Here is a 17460-nt window from a genome sequence, read left to right as displayed (position 1 = left end):
GATTTTATTCTTTTAAAGAATGGGGAGAGGGGAAGACAGGGGGGGGGGGATGGGAATGGGAAGAGAAGGAAAGATAAGGGGAAGTAGCGAAATTACAAATTGACATCATGTGCAGAAAATGCAAAACATGCATTAATGATGTCATTTTACAAACGTATCTTGCCAACGCCTAAATATGTAGAATACAAGATTGTACAATAGAATAATAGCAATAAAGAACATAAAAACACACAAATGAGTATAAAGAGTGTCATTACAGATCTAACCCTATGTCAAATAGTAGATACAAGATCAGTTATGTCAGAGGCAAAACTAAAACAGCTTTTCTTATATCAAGATTACTAAGTGTTAAAGGATTCATTCAAGTAATAGGAGTAGGGAAAGTTTGGTCCCATTTAGACCATTTCCTGTAGAAGTTACTGAATTGGTCATTAGCCAATGCGAAATGCAACTCATGGGATCTATGTTGTGCGATCAACTGTAAGATATCATCAACAATGGAATGCAATGGAATTTTTTGAGGTTGATATTCTAAGCCAAAGGTCAGGGTGCGTAACACAGGCCAAGTGTGATGACACAGCAGAGTTAAGGCACTGTCACACATAGCGAGATCACTGATTTTGTAATGTCACAGTGATCTTGCCAGCGACATCGCTGTGTGTGACAAACATCAGTGACCGGCCCCCCCGCCGGGTATCGCTGATCGTGCAGCATCATCCTGGGCCATTTTTTGATCGTTGGTCTCCCGCTGGCCAGCACGCATCGCTGCGTGTGGCAGCAGGAGACGAATGATCAGTGACGTTTGCACGCTGGTTTCCAGGGTAAACAGCGGGTATCCAAGAGCAGCGCAGCTCTTAGAAACCCGCTGTTTACCTTAGATACCAGCTTGCTCGCTGGTCCTGATCGCTAGAGGGGCTGTCTATGTGACAGCTCACCAGTGATCAGCCTAATGATGTCCCAGCGATCCCATCCATGTCGGATCATTGGTGGGATCGCTGGGACATCGTTATGTGTAATGGGGCCTTTACACTTTACATATGACAAATGAATCAGTAAGGACCAGTACAGCAGGATATGCAAGATAGCAAACAGACATGTGAAACAGAAAACATCAGAAGACATTGAGCTAGGATTGTGGAAACATTCAAGAATTAGATATGTATATTAATTCAAAGACAATGCAAGTTAATGGTTATTGGCAGAGTTGTATGCTATCTACCGACTGATAACAGGTAACTGGTCAACCGCAAGACAGCTGCGGTGCAGCGGTAGCACCCTATGCAGTGATGAGGCAGTGACCCAGCAGAGTTCAAAGCAAAAACGTCTCTTTAATGTTCAACTCAAAAAACACAGCACACAATATCCTCCAGATCGCAGCCAGGAAACAAGACAGTCAATCTCTGGTTCGCAGCCGGGCACATATCCTCTGGATTACAGTCACTAAACATGCCAGTCCACCTCTGACCGGTTGCAGTGGGTGAGTGCACCGCTGTGTTAATGTTCTATTCACAGCATTGCACAGTACACCATATCCTCCGGACCACAGCCAGGAACCATATCCTCCAGTTTACAGTCACTAAACAGGCCAGTCCTCCTCTGACTGGTTGCGTGGGTGACTGCACCGCTGTGTGCACTGTGGGTGCCAGGCTTTCCAGCTGCCTTGGCTCTTTGGCTCCTTTTGCATGTGTTGCCTCACACAGGTGGAGCTGTGCAGAGCCGACTGCTCTGCACTCTAGTAAACACCAGACGGGCACTGACCCTGAACCTGACACACCCAGACCCTATACTGCAGGGTTTTAAACTTGCAACCTGAGGCCTTCAGCCACATGGAAAACCCGGCCTGGAATTAAATGGACTGCAGCACTACCATCTGCAGTCTGTTTCAAAAGCCCAGAGCAGGTTTTTCCTAAATCTGCCTTGGACAACCAGCATGTCCAAGACCTATACTCACTTTAGTCTGCATTGCAACCACAGCTACGCCTGTGACTGCAATGCCCTCTCATGACCTCAATACCCCTCCATGCACTTCCTGGGTGGGAACATACAGTGACCCTCACATGTAACACCAGTCACTGCCTCACACAGCATTGGTGAACAGGCAAACTGGATAAATGCTTGCAGAGAATCATATTTGCAGCAGAATTGTAAGTGTGAATAACACCAGAATTAGCAGAGAAGAGTTTTTCATGCTTACAGCAGATGAATGATTAACTGCAACTATGAGCTAGGAAGTGATATAGAAAGTTTACAAACAAGCTTGCTGAAAAGATGATTAGCCAAATGAGTGAAGTGGATGGTGAAGCAAACTCCTCAGGTACACATGATAACTGAATGTCATGTTTACTGAATACTCAGACATCACAGAGATGTCTGAGTCATCCTTACAAGGTCTTGGGTAATGATGTCAATGGTTACCGTTTATCACAGAAGCTCACTGCAGATTTGCATAAAGGCAATTGGTCCTAGGGGAAGGAACCAGAAGCTGGTACCTGAGTCAGCAACAAATATGAACCTAGCACTCAACTTAAAGGTATTTGTAAGGCGGTTTATTGTAGTACACGAAAAAAGACGTTTCGGTCAATGTGACCTTCTTCAGTTACGTGTGGTATATAGATTGTGTAGAGCTTATAGGCATCTATCAGAAAGGACGATGGTGCTTTAGGCATTGAGGAGAATAATCTCTCTAAGGTAATGAGCTTGTCAGTATATAGGAGAGGGGAAAACGACACACAATCTATATACCACATGTTTATTGTACTACAATAAACCGCCTTACAAATACCTTTAAGTTGAGTGCTAGGTTCATATTTGTTGCTTTAACGGTTTGGGAACCTAACCTTAGCACCATCTTGAGTTGTGCTCACGGTGTTCTTTCGGTACCTGAGTCAGGACAGATAAGTAATACTGTACTAATACTTAAAAACATAAGCATGCCTTAGAGATGTTTTGTCTTTCCCTCACAATCTCAGTACAGAACATCAGGAGCCCACTAGCTGATACAGTTGTGGCCAAAAGTATTGACACCCCTGCAATTCTGTCAGATAATACTCAGTTTCTTCCTGAAAATGATTGCAAACACAAATTCTTTGGTATTATTATCTTCATTTAATTTGTCTTAAATGAAAAAACACAAAAGTGAATGAAGCAAAAAGCAAAACATTGATCATTTCACACAAAACTCCAAAAATGGGCCAGACAAAAGTATTGGCATCCTCAGTCTAATACTTGTTTGCACAACCTTTAGCCAAAATAACTGCGACCAACAGCTTCCGGTAACCATCAATGAGTTTCTTACAATGCTCTGCTGGAATTTTAGACCATTCTTCTTTGGCAAACTGCTCCAGGTCCCTGATATTTGAAGGGTGCCTTCTCCAAACTGCCATTTTTAGATCTCTCCACAGGTGATGGGATTCAGGTCTGGACTCATTGCTGGCCACCTTAGAAGTCTCCAGTACTTTCTCTCAAACGATTTTCTAGTGCTTTTTGAAGTGTGTTTTGGGTCATTGTCCAGCTGGAAGACCCATGACCTCTGAGGGAGACCCAGCTTTCTCACACTGGGCCCTAAATTATGCTGCAAAATTTGTTGGTAGTCTTCAGACTTCATAATGCCATGCACACGGTCAAGCAGTCCAGTGCCAGAGGCAGCAAAGCAGCCCCAAAACATCAGGGAACCTCCTCCATGTTTGACTGTAGGGACCGTGTTCTTTTCTTTGAATGCCTCTTATTTTCTCCTGTAAACTCTATGTTGATGCCTTTGCCCAAAAAGCTCTACTTTTGTCTCATCTGACCAGAGAACATTCTTCCAAAACATTTTAGGCTTTTTCAGGTAAGTTTTGGCAAACTCCAGCCTGGCTTTTTTATGTCTCGGGGTAAGAAGTGGGGTCTTCCTGGGTCTCCTACCATACAGTCCCTTTTCATTCAGACGCCGACGGATAGTACGGGTTGACACTGTTGTACCCTCGGACTGCAGGCAGCTTGAACTTGTTTGGATGTTAGGCGAGGTTCTTTATTCAACATCCGCACAATCTTGCGTTGAAATCTCTTGTCAATTTTTCTTTTCCGTCCACATCTAGGGAGGTTAGCCACAGTGCCATGGGCTTTAAACTTCTGGATGACACTGCGCACGGTAGACACAGGAACATTCTGGTCTTTGGAGATGGACTTGTAGCCTTGAGATTGCTCATGCTTCCTTACAATTTGGTTTCTCTCAGACAGTTCTTTGGTCTTCTTTCTTCTTTCCATGCTCAATGTGGTACACACAAGGACACAGGACAGAGGTTGAGTCAACTTTAATACATGTCAACTGGCTGCAAGTGTGATTTAGTTATTTTCAACACCTGTTAGGTGCCACAGGTACACAAATTAGAGAAGCATCACATGATTTTTCGAACAGTGCCAATACTTTTGTCCACCCTCTTTTTTATGTTTGGTGTGGAATTATATCCAATTTGGCTTTAGGACAATTCTTTTTGTGTTTTTTCATTTAAGACAAATGAAATGAAGATAATAATACCAAAGAATTTGTGTTTGCAATCATTTTCAGGAAGAAACTGAGTATTATCTGACAGAATTGCAGGGGTGTCAATACTTTTGGCCACAACTGTATGATTTAATATTCTACATATGCTTTGTCTTATGTTGTTCACACGACCATAACAGTTCCTCTACAATAAACACTGGGTTTTCATGTTATTTTTAATTTGCTTATTAAATACTCAAAACTTGTTTATGAGCCTTATAAAAATGTCTGCTCATTCCAATTGCAAATTTTTCTTTAAAGAACTGCATTTTAATGTTCCCAGTCTTTACATTAACAGCACAGTAACATTATATGTGCTACCATTAAACAAAAACCTTTCAAATTCTTACTCGTTCTATATTTTTTAAATGTTTTTCCCTTTATTTCTATGCTAAAAATTTCTAAAAAAGAAAATCAGAAGGTTTATTCTTATTAGAGACTTAGAGGGGGTCTATCATGGAACAATCATATGAGATTGTATTGTTATTACAAAAATCAATAGTCCTTTACTATAAGCCAGTTTTAATATAAGATGTCTGATAAGTACAAAGAAAAGCACACAAGGGAAACAGAGGACTTTTTTTGGGACCCACTATGCATATATTAAAGGGAATCTATCAGTAGGAATAACCCTTCTAAACCATCTATATGGGCATGTAGGTCATAGGAATCTGAATAAAATGATATCTTGATATTTGTGATATGATGTTATAGTCCAGAGAAATCAATGATTTTCTTATATGTAAATTGGATGTTTCAGGATATGAGCTGGACACTGATCTGCATGAGAATCTGCCTCCAGAGATTATTTTTAATAAAAGGGGGTGTTAACAGTAGGAGACAAGTAACTAACAAATTACAGTACAACTGAACTATGTTTTCCAACAAGCACGTTAGCATCTGCAGCTCTCACAGCTCTGCTCTATTGCAACAATATTACAACCCTGTCTGCCTGTGAGATGGAAGCTGAGAGGAACCTGCAGATGTGTCAGGTATAATCACACACAGCTCTGCAGTGAGATCAGGAGAGCAGAAAGCGGCCATTACACATATCACAGTAATGCCCCATTTAATTTACAATAATCTCTGGATGCAGATTCTCATGCAGCTCTATGTCCGGCCCATAGATCTTAACAGCTCATTTACATATAAGAGAAACGTGGATTTCTCTGGAATAAGACATCAGATCTCAGATATCAAGGTATCATTGCATTGAGCTTCCCCTATAACCTAAGAGCCCTTATAGACGGCTTGGGACTGACGATCCTACTGACAGATTAACTTTAACATGGGGCAGTGGCACTTTTATTACCTTTTAGCAATCTCTACCATGGGATCTCTGCAGATTCTACCTAGCGAAACATCTGGCTAACCTAAAACACTAAATAGACCTGGAGTAGGAGGAAATTCCACTGCAGCCTCTGTGCACACTCTATGTGACAGACTGCCTGCTGTGAAAGAAAGGGGAAACATTGCAGTAAGGCTGGGGTCACATTTGCGAGTGTGATGCGAGAAACTTGCGCCAGTCTCTCGCATCAATACCCGACATTGCCGCCGGCACTCGGACCGGAGTGTACGGCTGCATGTATTTCTCTGCAGCCGCACACTCTGGTCCCGAGTGCCGGCGGCAGTGTCGGGTATTGATGCGAGAGACTCGCGGTGAGTTTCTCGCATCACACTCGCAAGTGTGACCCCGGCCTAAGGGGGAGATTCTCATATCTAAAAACTATTGAAGACAAGAACAAAGGTGCTTCCCAAAGTAACCAATCTTTTAATTGCTTTGATTTCAAGATCTGCTATTAATAAATAAGCACAGAGCTTTAAAAGGTTGCTATAAGTAGTGTTTCTAATCCAGTCCGCTCTGCTTTTCATACGCTGAGTCTACAGTATGTGTTGTTAGATTTCTGGTAATAGAATTTACATGCAGCTCTCCCATATCGCTCCATAAATAAACTGATCTAATTTTCAATGTTTACAGCTAACGTGAATGCTAGAATGGTGGCCATATTAGATTTCACATCAATTTCTTAACAATAAATATTACTGACAAATCACTAAACATATATTTTTGTATTTGGTGCCAAACATTGTTAGCATTCTCTCTCTGGTCTGAGGTCTTGAAACTGTTCAGCATTGACAGATATTCTACTTACGGTAATTGCTTTGTTTCATGGCCATAGAGGCAACAAGTACTGATATAGGATGCTCTTCTCGAGGCTTATGAAAAGCTATAGAAAACATGGCAAGCAACGTCAGACACCATAATGCAGGCTCTATCTTGATCTTTGCTATGTATAACTCAAATTCTACAAAGTTAGGACACTTTGCAAAATGTAAAGAAAACAAGAATACATTGATTTGGAAATCTCTTATAACTACGTATTACTCAGAACATAGACCACAGATCGGAGGATGAAATACATTTTTACATTTCATTTGAGAAAATGAACTCATTTTGAAATTGATGGCAGCAACACATCTCAAAAAAGTTGTGGACAGGGCCATGTCTACGATTGTGTAGCATACCCTCTTCTTTTTACAACAGTCTGTAAATGTCTGGTAAATGAGGAGACCAATTGCATCAGTTTTGGGAGAGGAATGTTGATCCACTCATGCCTGATGTAGGATTCTCGCTGATCAGGAGTCTGGGGACTTCTATACCTTATTTTCTTTCATAATGTACCAAATATTTCCAATGGTGAAAGGTCTGGTCTGCAGGCGGCCGGTTTGTCACCGAAACTCCAAAATTCCGTCATTGAAACTCTTCTCCTGTGAAGCCATGCTATTGTGATGGATGTGGTATGTGGTTTATCGTTGTCTTGCTGAAATATTCAAGGCCTTCGCTGAAATAGTTGATGTCTGAATTAAAGCTCACATTGTTTGAAAGCCTCTATTTAATGCCCTTCACTGATAGTGCCTTTCCAGATGTATAAGCTGCCCATGAAATTATTACTATTAACACTAATACAAAACCATACCATCAGAGGTGCAGGCTTTTGAACTGTGCACTGAAAACAAGCTGGATGGTTACATTCCATTTAAGAACATGGCATCCGAGATTCTCAGCCTGTTTAACATACTCATTTTAGACACAATCATGTGACTTGAAACCTGACCCTGTTTTTCATAAGTACCACTTCCTTCTCCCACCTTTTGTTAACCCTGTCCCAAGTTTTTTGTTACTGCCATCAATTTCTAAATGAGTTAATTTTTTTTAAATAAAATGGACCAATGTCTCACTTTCCCCTTCTGATTCTGAACCTATGTTCTGTTGTAAATAAAATTAGGCTATAAGAGATTTCTAAATCATTGTGTTCTTGTTTTCTTATTATGCAGCCTCCCAGCCTTTTTGAGAATTGTGGTTGTATTCCACTCGTGTGTTTATTTATGCACATGGGTTTTAGTATGTCTGTGTGTTATGTATATGGCATTGACAGTCACAGCATTATTGTATATAAGTGGATGAGTGACCATATGCATACAGATCCTACAGGAAACAACACTTTTGCATTATACAGTTTATGCATTCTCTAGTTTGAAAAAAATAAACAGCGGTTTTTAGAAGGTTTTGTATGTAATCATTCTTGTTACACTATTTTTTTTGTATACTGTTCAATTTCCTATTCGCTACATTTTGTCTTTATCCTGTAGTCCTAACAAACTTACAAAACCCATTAAAATTCATAAAATGAATCCTGATCCTGCGTTATCTGATTATTACCTTGTGAGTTACAGTGTAGAACTGACTTTCACTTTTTTATTTAATTTGAGCTTCCTTTAATATCTGTTTTAGGATAGAAATGACTGAATGTATTGCGAATCAGCTAGGCTCAGAACAATTGTATTTCCTCATATTGATTTTATGGCTGTGGTGCTGCCTGCTGAGTACTAATTTGAGGGACATTACTTTTTTATTTCCATGTCTATGACCACATCAGAAATAATGAGAACACAAATAATGCAGAAACCTGTGCACAGCCAGTCCATATGTTTAGCATAAGTTTGTTCTAATAACCCGGCCTAGTCCATGGAGAGAAGTTTTATAGGAACGTTTTTTGGGGAAGTTCCCTCATTAGTTTTTTACTGTGTCAGCATTGCACATGAGATTTTAGGAAATTTCATGTGTATGCTTCAAAGTATAGGCCCCGTTACATTTAGCGATGCACCAGCGATCCCGACCACGATATGACCCGGTCAGGATCACTGGTGCATCGCTAAATGGTCGCTAGTGAGCTGCCAAACAGGCAGATCTCACTAGCGATGCAGCAGCGGTCGGCGGTCTTACTCACCTGTCAGACGTGGCAAGGGTGACTGTCTTCTGCCCGTGTCCATGGCTCGCTCGTCGGTGCCAGCAGGAAGCCGACGATGAGAGATGGACCAGGCCGATCTCGCGCGATCAGCGATAGCCAGCAGGGGAGCCAGTCGGAGGTGAGTATCACATGTAGCGATATCGCTAGCAATATCGCTGCTGCGTCACGAAATCGGTGACGCTTTAGCGATATCACTATGTGTAAAGGGCCCTTATGTCTGCATTGTAAATTAGCAAGATGTAAATGTTGGTGTGAATGTCACCCTATGCAGGGTAAGGGGTAAAATGTGTGCCTCCCACAGTCCTGTCTTGTAATGATATCTATGGTGGCAAATGCTCTTGCGGATATCACTGCAGGAGGTCATCACTGGGGATCCCACCTGGGAACATAATGGATCCTAAGCAAAATTCAAGAAATAGAAAGTAAAGCCTCAATGAATACGTGATAAGTGCTTGAATGTTTGGTGCCCACTACTGGGCCATTCACCAAACACTAGTATGGGACCAGTTCCATTGACCTTGAATGGAATACTAAGGCACATACTTGACCATTTCTCTATTCAATCTCCTCTGCAACTGGGGCACAGGACCCCCTACTTTGTGAATGCTGTAGTTTCAGTGGTGAGGGCTCCCAGAGATCATATAATTAACATCTATCCTGTGATAAATTTTCTCTTGCTTATCTTGACCTGCTCAATTTTCATTTTAGATTTTTTGGTTAGCATTGCAGCATTGGGGTCCTGGGTTCAAATCCTACAAAGGACAACATCTACAAGAAGTTTGTATGTTCTCCCCGTGTATGTTCTCCGGGTTCTCTGGTTTCCTCCCACACTCCAAAGACATACTGATAGGGAATGTAGATTGTGAGCCCCATTGGGGACAGTGATGATAATGTCTGTAAAATGCTACAGAATAAGATAGCGCTATATAAGCAAAAGCATAATTAGAATAAAATTTTCTTGACGACGTAGGCTAGGTCTACTGTACCCTGGAACCCAAGTCACAAAACATGAATTCACAGACAAGCCACATGACCAAAAATGGTTCTTGAACTTGACTGTGACTTTCTGTCTCACAACTATTTTATTGCCCCAAAATGACTGTGAAAAATACCTCATACAAGAATTATATTATATTGATATATTGAATTCTATGAAGGCAAAGTCATATGCAACCTACGAGGTTGGTCAGACGTCTTAATGTCATTGGTGACCATTCTGACTTTAAGTGTATATTTTGAAAGCTAATGTTATATAATATAACTAATGTCTGTACCAACTTGTATCACTGATATGTTTCTTTTCTAGTGTATTTATACTTCGCAACAAAGGAATAATACATTGTGTAAGACTGAACTCTTGATCTATGTTCTAGTAATTTCTTGAGTCTGTGTCCTCCTTCCTGTAATTTCAGTCTTCAACCAGAGAGTCTAGATGTGTATGTGGAAGCATATCAAGTACCTTGGATTGTATACTGATGATATATGCTTGTCTGCTTTCCAGTTGTGAAATACAAGATCAGTGTCTACACAGGACATTTAGAACAAGCAGGAACCGAGGCTCCAATTCATATCTGCTTGTATGGAGAACATGGAGACTCAGGAAAAAGAATTTTGTTTAGGTCAGACTTGTCCAGTCCTTTCCAACAAGGGCAGGTAAAATAAGTTTTTTTCATACATAATTTCCACGATTTTTGTCAAGTATTACAAGTTTTATTAACATATTGGATGAAATACATTTTAAAGATGTTGTAGTCATTGGACAGCCTTACTCAGTATAGAGCAGTTCACTCTAGAAACGCATTGTTTTAATGAAAACATTGTTTTTTAATAATTAATTTGAGTGACAGCGCCAAATTAGGAACCGTGTCTGCAACGTCCAGCTGATTTCCCTGGCAGTTCCAATTTGAAGGTGGTTGTCTGTGTAAAGTACAAGTTCACTTCTAGTTAGGTGGCAGAAAATCCTGACAACACGTAGCCATTTTTTGAAGTCTCTATTCTATAGATAGGACACAATCCAATCATCAATATGCACCTTTTATGATAGAAAACAAGTGTAAAAGTTCTCCATGTTGCCAGAAATCTTTCATTTTGAATTGCAGCATTAATTAAAATCTAAGAGGTAGTGTTTATACTTGTGGAGAATGACAAGCCAGGCCTGGCACATCAGATTGAGGAGACTTATATGCCATACGGGCTCCTCTGTGAAATTAAATATGCAAATTGCAGAGAGGAAGAAGACTTGAACTCTAGTGCCATCTACTGGAAGTAGCAATTGTAGGGATGAAGACTGTCTTACCCTATTATTGTACAGTGGGGCAATAATAATATTAGCAAATTCCACCAATTAGAAATGCAGTATAGTCCTTCTGATTTTCTAAGTCTCTTACTCCATGTGCAGGGCATTGTAATAGCTTTAGTATCCATGGTTATGACCACTCATATAGTGACAGAGATGAGCGAATTTGTTCGGATTTGGTTCCGAATACGATCATACTCGAATATTGTTTTCGCAATATTCGAACACAGCCAAATGTCATTAGAGTCAATGGAAGTAGAAATTAACGAATATGTTCGGAACGATCATCAAACATACATTTGGCATGATTAGTGTTCGAATATGGCACGGATATTTCAAAATCAGATTCGGGGGCAAAAAATGAACAAATTCACTCATCTCTAGTCATAACCATGGATACATAAGCTACTGCAATGCCCGGCACATGATGTAACCGACATAGTGAATCAGAAGAACTATACTAGATTTCTAATTGGAGGTATTTACTAATATTATTTTTATTATTACTACACCTACTACATATTGGGATAGGATCTTGGAGATGGGAATACCACTTCAAGCATCTTGGATATCTTCAGATAAAAGTGTTCAGAAGAGGTCAGATAAAAGTTACAGACTCTGTGATTAGAACATTCTCAGATTTTTCACTGTTTTTTCATGATGGAATCTGCTATGTACTGTGAAGTATAGAAGTTTAGAAGCTAAACGTTCCAAAAGTTTTCAAGAAGACCTTTTGTAAAAATTATTTTTAGGCAAAAATACATGTATTTAGGTTGAAAAGTTACCTCCAAAGGACTCCAGCAATTTACTAAAATATTCATGGAATTCCTTCAAAAGATGGAAAGTAGAAACTCATTTTCATTTCTAGGGTGGGAAAGGGTTGGTGGGACAGAAAAGTTGGTTGATCAGCAACTGAGAGAACTGAGCAAAGTGGTCCCCTATTAAGGGGTCCATCACTGGTAGTTTAGCAGGGGTCCAATGTTTTCTTAAAGTGTTCCCAATCCAGACAAGTAATGGTTAAAAGGAGCTTATCAAGCTATAGTCATAGATTGTTGCGGAGCAGGTCTAATGATTTAGTGCAGTAACATAAAAAATTAATTTTCTCATAGAACGACATAGCCGTATAATACAGCCGCAATAGCAGTACAAGAATATGAGCAGTGGATGTATTATGCAGTGGTTCCTCACATTTGCCTTTGCTCTTGCTCCTTAGGTTGATGTGTTTGAATTTGAAGCTGTGTCACTTGGGAAGCTCCAGAGAGTGCTCCTAGGCTGCGGGGCCAATCACAAGTCACAGTACTGGTATTGTGAGAAAGTAATCATCGGGGAACAGGGCCAACTCGCAGAATATATCTTCAATTGTGAAAGGTAACATTATTCATGCCATCACATTCACACTTCGCACATTTTTAAATGCTGTATATCTGTGTTCCCTCAAGGATACTTATATGTTGGATGTCAGTTTTATGGAATCTGAGTCCACCAATATTCCAGAGCCTGTGTGTCACAATAAGGGTTTTCGGCAATACTTGCTCTTTCAATTCCTTGAGATCTTACTGCCTGTCATATGGGCATTTATTCTTTCAGCACATTTATTTTTTAAGTTCAGAGTAAAATGAGAAATAGCCCTTCTGTGACCAACGATGCAATACATAATACAAGCAAACTCCAGCTGTAAGTCCTGGGAGATGTAATGTTATCTCTGCTGATGGGTTTATTAGACATTTTATTACATAGTTAATAGACTAGTCACCATTTTATAGGTTAGCTGATCTGTTCAATGAGAGAAGACCATACGCTTCTGGTTTCCATAATTTGAACCCAAATATACATAGTCATTGTTCCCAAATTAAGTCCTTTTTATAACTCTTGCAATTTATGAAACTTTATTAGCTTCTTAATGACTGTATATTTAAAATTAAATAAATAATCACATCTGTTAGCAGATATCAGATAAGATGCTCAATCATTTTAAGAAATATGGATGCTTTCAAGACTAATTCTTTCCGTAAAGCTTTCCTTGACAATATCATTGAGGCCTCGTGAGCATGGCCGGTATATGGCTCCAATGTCGAGCTCAGTACTGGAAAAGTGTACCAGACGTTTTCTGGTAGATGGGATGGCACAGGAATGGTCGTGAAGGTAACTGAGTGCAGGTCAGAGCTGTGTGAAATGGCACAGCTTAAATTAAAGACCAGAAGATAATTTTGGATGCAACGTATTTTCGCTGCGTCCAAAATGCTGTGTTCTATTGAACACAGAAATATCCACATGTGTTCACTGAACCGTGCAGATTCACTGCGTCCAGTACATTCTATTGATGAAATTTCTGTCGTGCAGACTCGCGTCACTGCAAGAGAAATTGACGTGCTCCGGTTCTAAAAGACGCACCACATGTCAGTCTCCAGGAGTGATCTACAGGCACACATACACGCATGGTGGACATGGGATTTCAAGAAATCCCATCCACTATGCTGGAACATCTGACCGCTGTGGTTTTGACACTACATAAATATGCAGGGTCAAAATTGCAGCAATATCTGATCGTGGGCACATAGCCTAAAGCTACCACCGAGATGCTGTTTAATGCAAGGCATGGAGTCTAAGAAGAACCCCTTTTTTAATCCTGGGTCTCCTCAAGGTAGTTTAGACTTTGTTGCAAGGTAACTTCCAACTTGTCACCACCAAGATGGCCTCTAGAAGACAGAAGTTAAGAAGAATTTTGTAAGCCAAGTCTGGTCAATTTATTGTGAACAATCAACTATATCAGATGAGTTGAAAAAACTATAATTCAGAAATCATAAACTGTCGGAGTGGATGAAGATAAGAAAGGGCAGACAAAGGCACAGTCCAAGAAACGTAGTACAGTCAAGCACAGGAGAACATACAGAGCTGCGGAAGCACTACAGAATCTGCAACAGTGACAAGATAAGCAAGCAATTTCCTGCCAGCAGAGAGCTCTTTTAAAGCCCTAGTGATGTTATCAGGCTATATGACCCATCTCCTTTCTAGGTGTTAGCATTTTGTAGGCAATACCAAGCTAATGTTACACCTGCATGTTCCCTGCTGGAGATTAGCAGAAGGGTGGCCATCTCATCCAGTAGTACAGAGCCTTAACACAGCACACATTGAAGTGCTTGGGTGCATATTTATACGTCTGATTTCCTATAGAGGCATTGTGGCATGCGCAATGGGATACTATAGTGTGGAACATGATCCTATAAGAGGCCACAATGTGCCAACATATAGCCTGGACATTAAACAATATATATTTGACTTCTCTTATAAAAGAATTGAATTTGGAATGATTTTTTACCCTAAACACCATTACTCTGACAGCCCAAGTAATTTCCCATTCCAATGGGGACAGAACAATAAATTTGGGACCATAAGAATGATTTGTCTTGATGTATCCAGAGTTTGTGTATTATTCACTACTACATGGGAAATGTCTTACTTTATTATTTTATGCATTTTGCAGGTGGCTCCCATATATGTCTGAGGGATCTCTCCATTCAGAAATAGAACTGCAAAAGCAAGGTACAAATTATTTATTTGATTCCAAGTGGTATAATCTAAAGGGGTTATCACACAAACAGCATTTATCACCAATCCACAGGCAAGGTCCTGTTTGATGGGACCCCTTCTAATTATTAGAACAATAACCCACATTTTCCTGTCTGAATGGAGCCGTAGTGAGACTGTGAGACTATTACTCCATTTTTGACTCATAGGTGTGGCAGTCACTCATGCTCACTAATTTCCCCATTCCTACTGGGATTTTGCGCCCCCATTCGCAGGATCATAGGTATCTCTACAGCTGAACCAACAGCAATTATAAATTTATCATATATTCATTTAACCCATTTTTATTTGTAGTTTGATTTTATTATGTAGAGAGTTTCACCAGTCATTAAAATGTTTTAGAAAAATTGCTTATAAAGATAACAAAAGGACCCCAAACCATTTGTCGATGGTGTACCATCCTGACAGAGGAGGATACATATAAAGTTCTCTAATATATCATGTGAAAGGATGTACCACATTTGGTTTATAACCACACAAAATTACTGTGGAAAGCCTTGCTCTGTGTATACTGCATTTATTGTAATACTTTCAGAGTATTAGATAGTATTTAGATGTTATATCCACTGTAATTCGTCTTCTATGCTATAATAAATATATGCAATAGATATATATGTTGTATGATATGCAGTACATGTTCTTCATAAATGAATCTTCATACCATCTGTTTAAAGTTCCTTTTGATTTTACTGTACAGAGACCTACACAGGTTGAGAAGTACATTGCCAACATGTACTATATACTGAGTCATTACACTAATAACCTCACAATGTATCCAGGAATACTGACTTATCATACGAATAAAAGCAGAGAATTATTGGTTACGGTATATGTATTATTTTATTTGTAGAAATGGAACTAACTTCTGAAGAGAGACGTCCCACCAAAAACAATGGTAATTTTCAAAAGGTCACACTTCCAGTTGGCTAATATTTAGTATTTCATTGCAAATGCAAAGTCACTCATGCACAGCAGATACAAATCTGTCTACTTCCACGTCAAGTGAGACATATTATGCAATCTTTCTTTTTGTCTAGTTTTTCTATATGACACTAGGGTATACGGCAACAGTTAAATGAATGTAATAGCAAGAACATTTATGGTTTGGGCTGGTGCATTGGGGCTGAGGCAGGGGAATGATAGACCATGCCACCCAGTGGCTTTGACTAGAGAATTTCAATACAAGGCTAAGACTCTGAAACGAATGTGTATTGTTTGCTATGGCTGTAAAAAAAAGAAGAAGAAGAAGAAATCCAACTGCATGGATGTAAAATCTTCTGTTATTGCATAATTCTGTTATGCATAATTAATATTGTGATAACATCCACAGTAGGCTTTAAGTATGAAACATTGATACGTTTCTGGTGCGAAAAGCTGTCACCCTGCAGCTATGCAGGTAACTGGAACCTCCACTAGTTGGCAATAGAGTAGAAGGATGGTAAGTTGGTAACAAGTCAGCAAGAGCAGGCCTGCAGTGCTGCAGCAAAGGTACCACCAGGTTGCAGCAGAATAGTCAAACAAGCCGAGTCAAAACCTAGACCGTCACGCAGTACAAAGGGAAAAAACAAGCATAAAGTCAGTGGAGAGCCAAAGGGTCAATACCAGACAAAAGACAGAAGTACCAGGGACCAGAGGCAATGTCAAGTCAGAGTCAAAGCAGAGTCAAACTCCAGGAAATCCAAAAGCAATCAAGAAACACTAAGGCTGGACAGGCAGAGAGGGAGAAACAGACACGGGCAAGGTCAGAAAGTGCAGCAGGACAAATCGGGGTACTACCAGAGTCAGATACTCACGCCGTTGGCAGAAAATATAACTGACATAGCCTGCAGGATGCAGCAGGAAGAAATATCAGACCTGAACCCAAAACGAAGCCAGGCAGAGTTAACCCTTGCCATGATCAGACCAGGAAAGGGCAGACAGGGCTCAAAACCCTGACTGGATCATGACAGTACCCTCCTCTCAAGGGGGGCGTCCGGACCCCCAGGTTTCCCAGGATATCGAGCATGAAACTCCTGAACCAGGATGGATTGGATGGATCGTGCCGGAACCCAAGATCACTTCTCAGGACCGTAAACCCTCCAATGGACCAAGTACTGAAGCGAACTGCAAACCCTCCAAGAATCAAGAATCAGTTCAACTTCATTCTCAGTCTTACCGTACACCGAGACAGGAGGTGGAAGGGGTGGAGACCCAGCAGAGGAAGGTACACATGGCTTAAGAAGGGACTTATGGAATACATTGGGGATCTGAAGCGACAGAGGTAAGCGTAAAGGGAAGGCAACTGGATTGACAACCTCAATGTTCTCGTAAGGACCAATAAACTTAGGACCCAGCTTAACGGAAGGAACCTTCAGACGTATGTTCCTGGTAGACAACCACACCTTGTCTCCCACTAGCAACTTAGGTCCCACAGATCGTCACTTATCAGCAAGATGTTTTTGTTTGCCTTGAGCCACCCCAATCTTCTTTTGATCCTCCCTCCACACCTCCTCCAACCGTTGAACTGCCAAATGAGCCCCAGGACACCCTGAATCCAGCCTGGAAAATTCACCAAAATGGCGTTGAAAGCCATAGTTACAGAAAAACGGAGAGGACAAAGTGGACTGATTAACCCGATTATTAAATGCAAACTCGGCCACCGGCAGGGAGGAGCACCAATCATCTTGCCGCAAAATTTGTTCAAGTGACAGGTTGGTCCTCTCTGTCTGCCCATTGGTTTCAGGATGGTAGGCTGAGGAGAAGGTCAAGTC

The 17460-nt window shown here is 40.5% G+C and overlaps 1 protein-coding gene across 1 annotated transcript in view; it reads left to right on the top strand.

Annotated features, from left to right (window-relative positions):
- RP1 (RP1 axonemal microtubule associated) overlaps positions 1-17460 on the top strand; it is a 742035-nt gene that overhangs the window by 302593 nt on the left and 421982 nt on the right. The window contains exons 20-23 of the mRNA XM_073583994.1: positions 10331-10482; positions 12339-12493; positions 14607-14665; positions 15561-15605. Coding sequence (XP_073440095.1) covers positions 10331-10482; positions 12339-12493; positions 14607-14665; positions 15561-15605 — 411 coding nt within the window. The remainder of the gene's footprint in view (positions 1-10330; positions 10483-12338; positions 12494-14606; positions 14666-15560; positions 15606-17460) is intronic.

This window comes from Dendrobates tinctorius, unplaced genomic scaffold, assembly GCF_039654945.1.
Source record: "Dendrobates tinctorius isolate UK_male_01 unplaced genomic scaffold, ASM3965494v1 ptg000082l, whole genome shotgun sequence".
NCBI lineage: Eukaryota > Metazoa > Chordata > Amphibia > Anura > Dendrobatidae > Dendrobates > Dendrobates tinctorius.
Note: the sequence above shows the minus strand (reverse complement) of the source record. Positions and strands in the feature narration are given on the sequence as shown.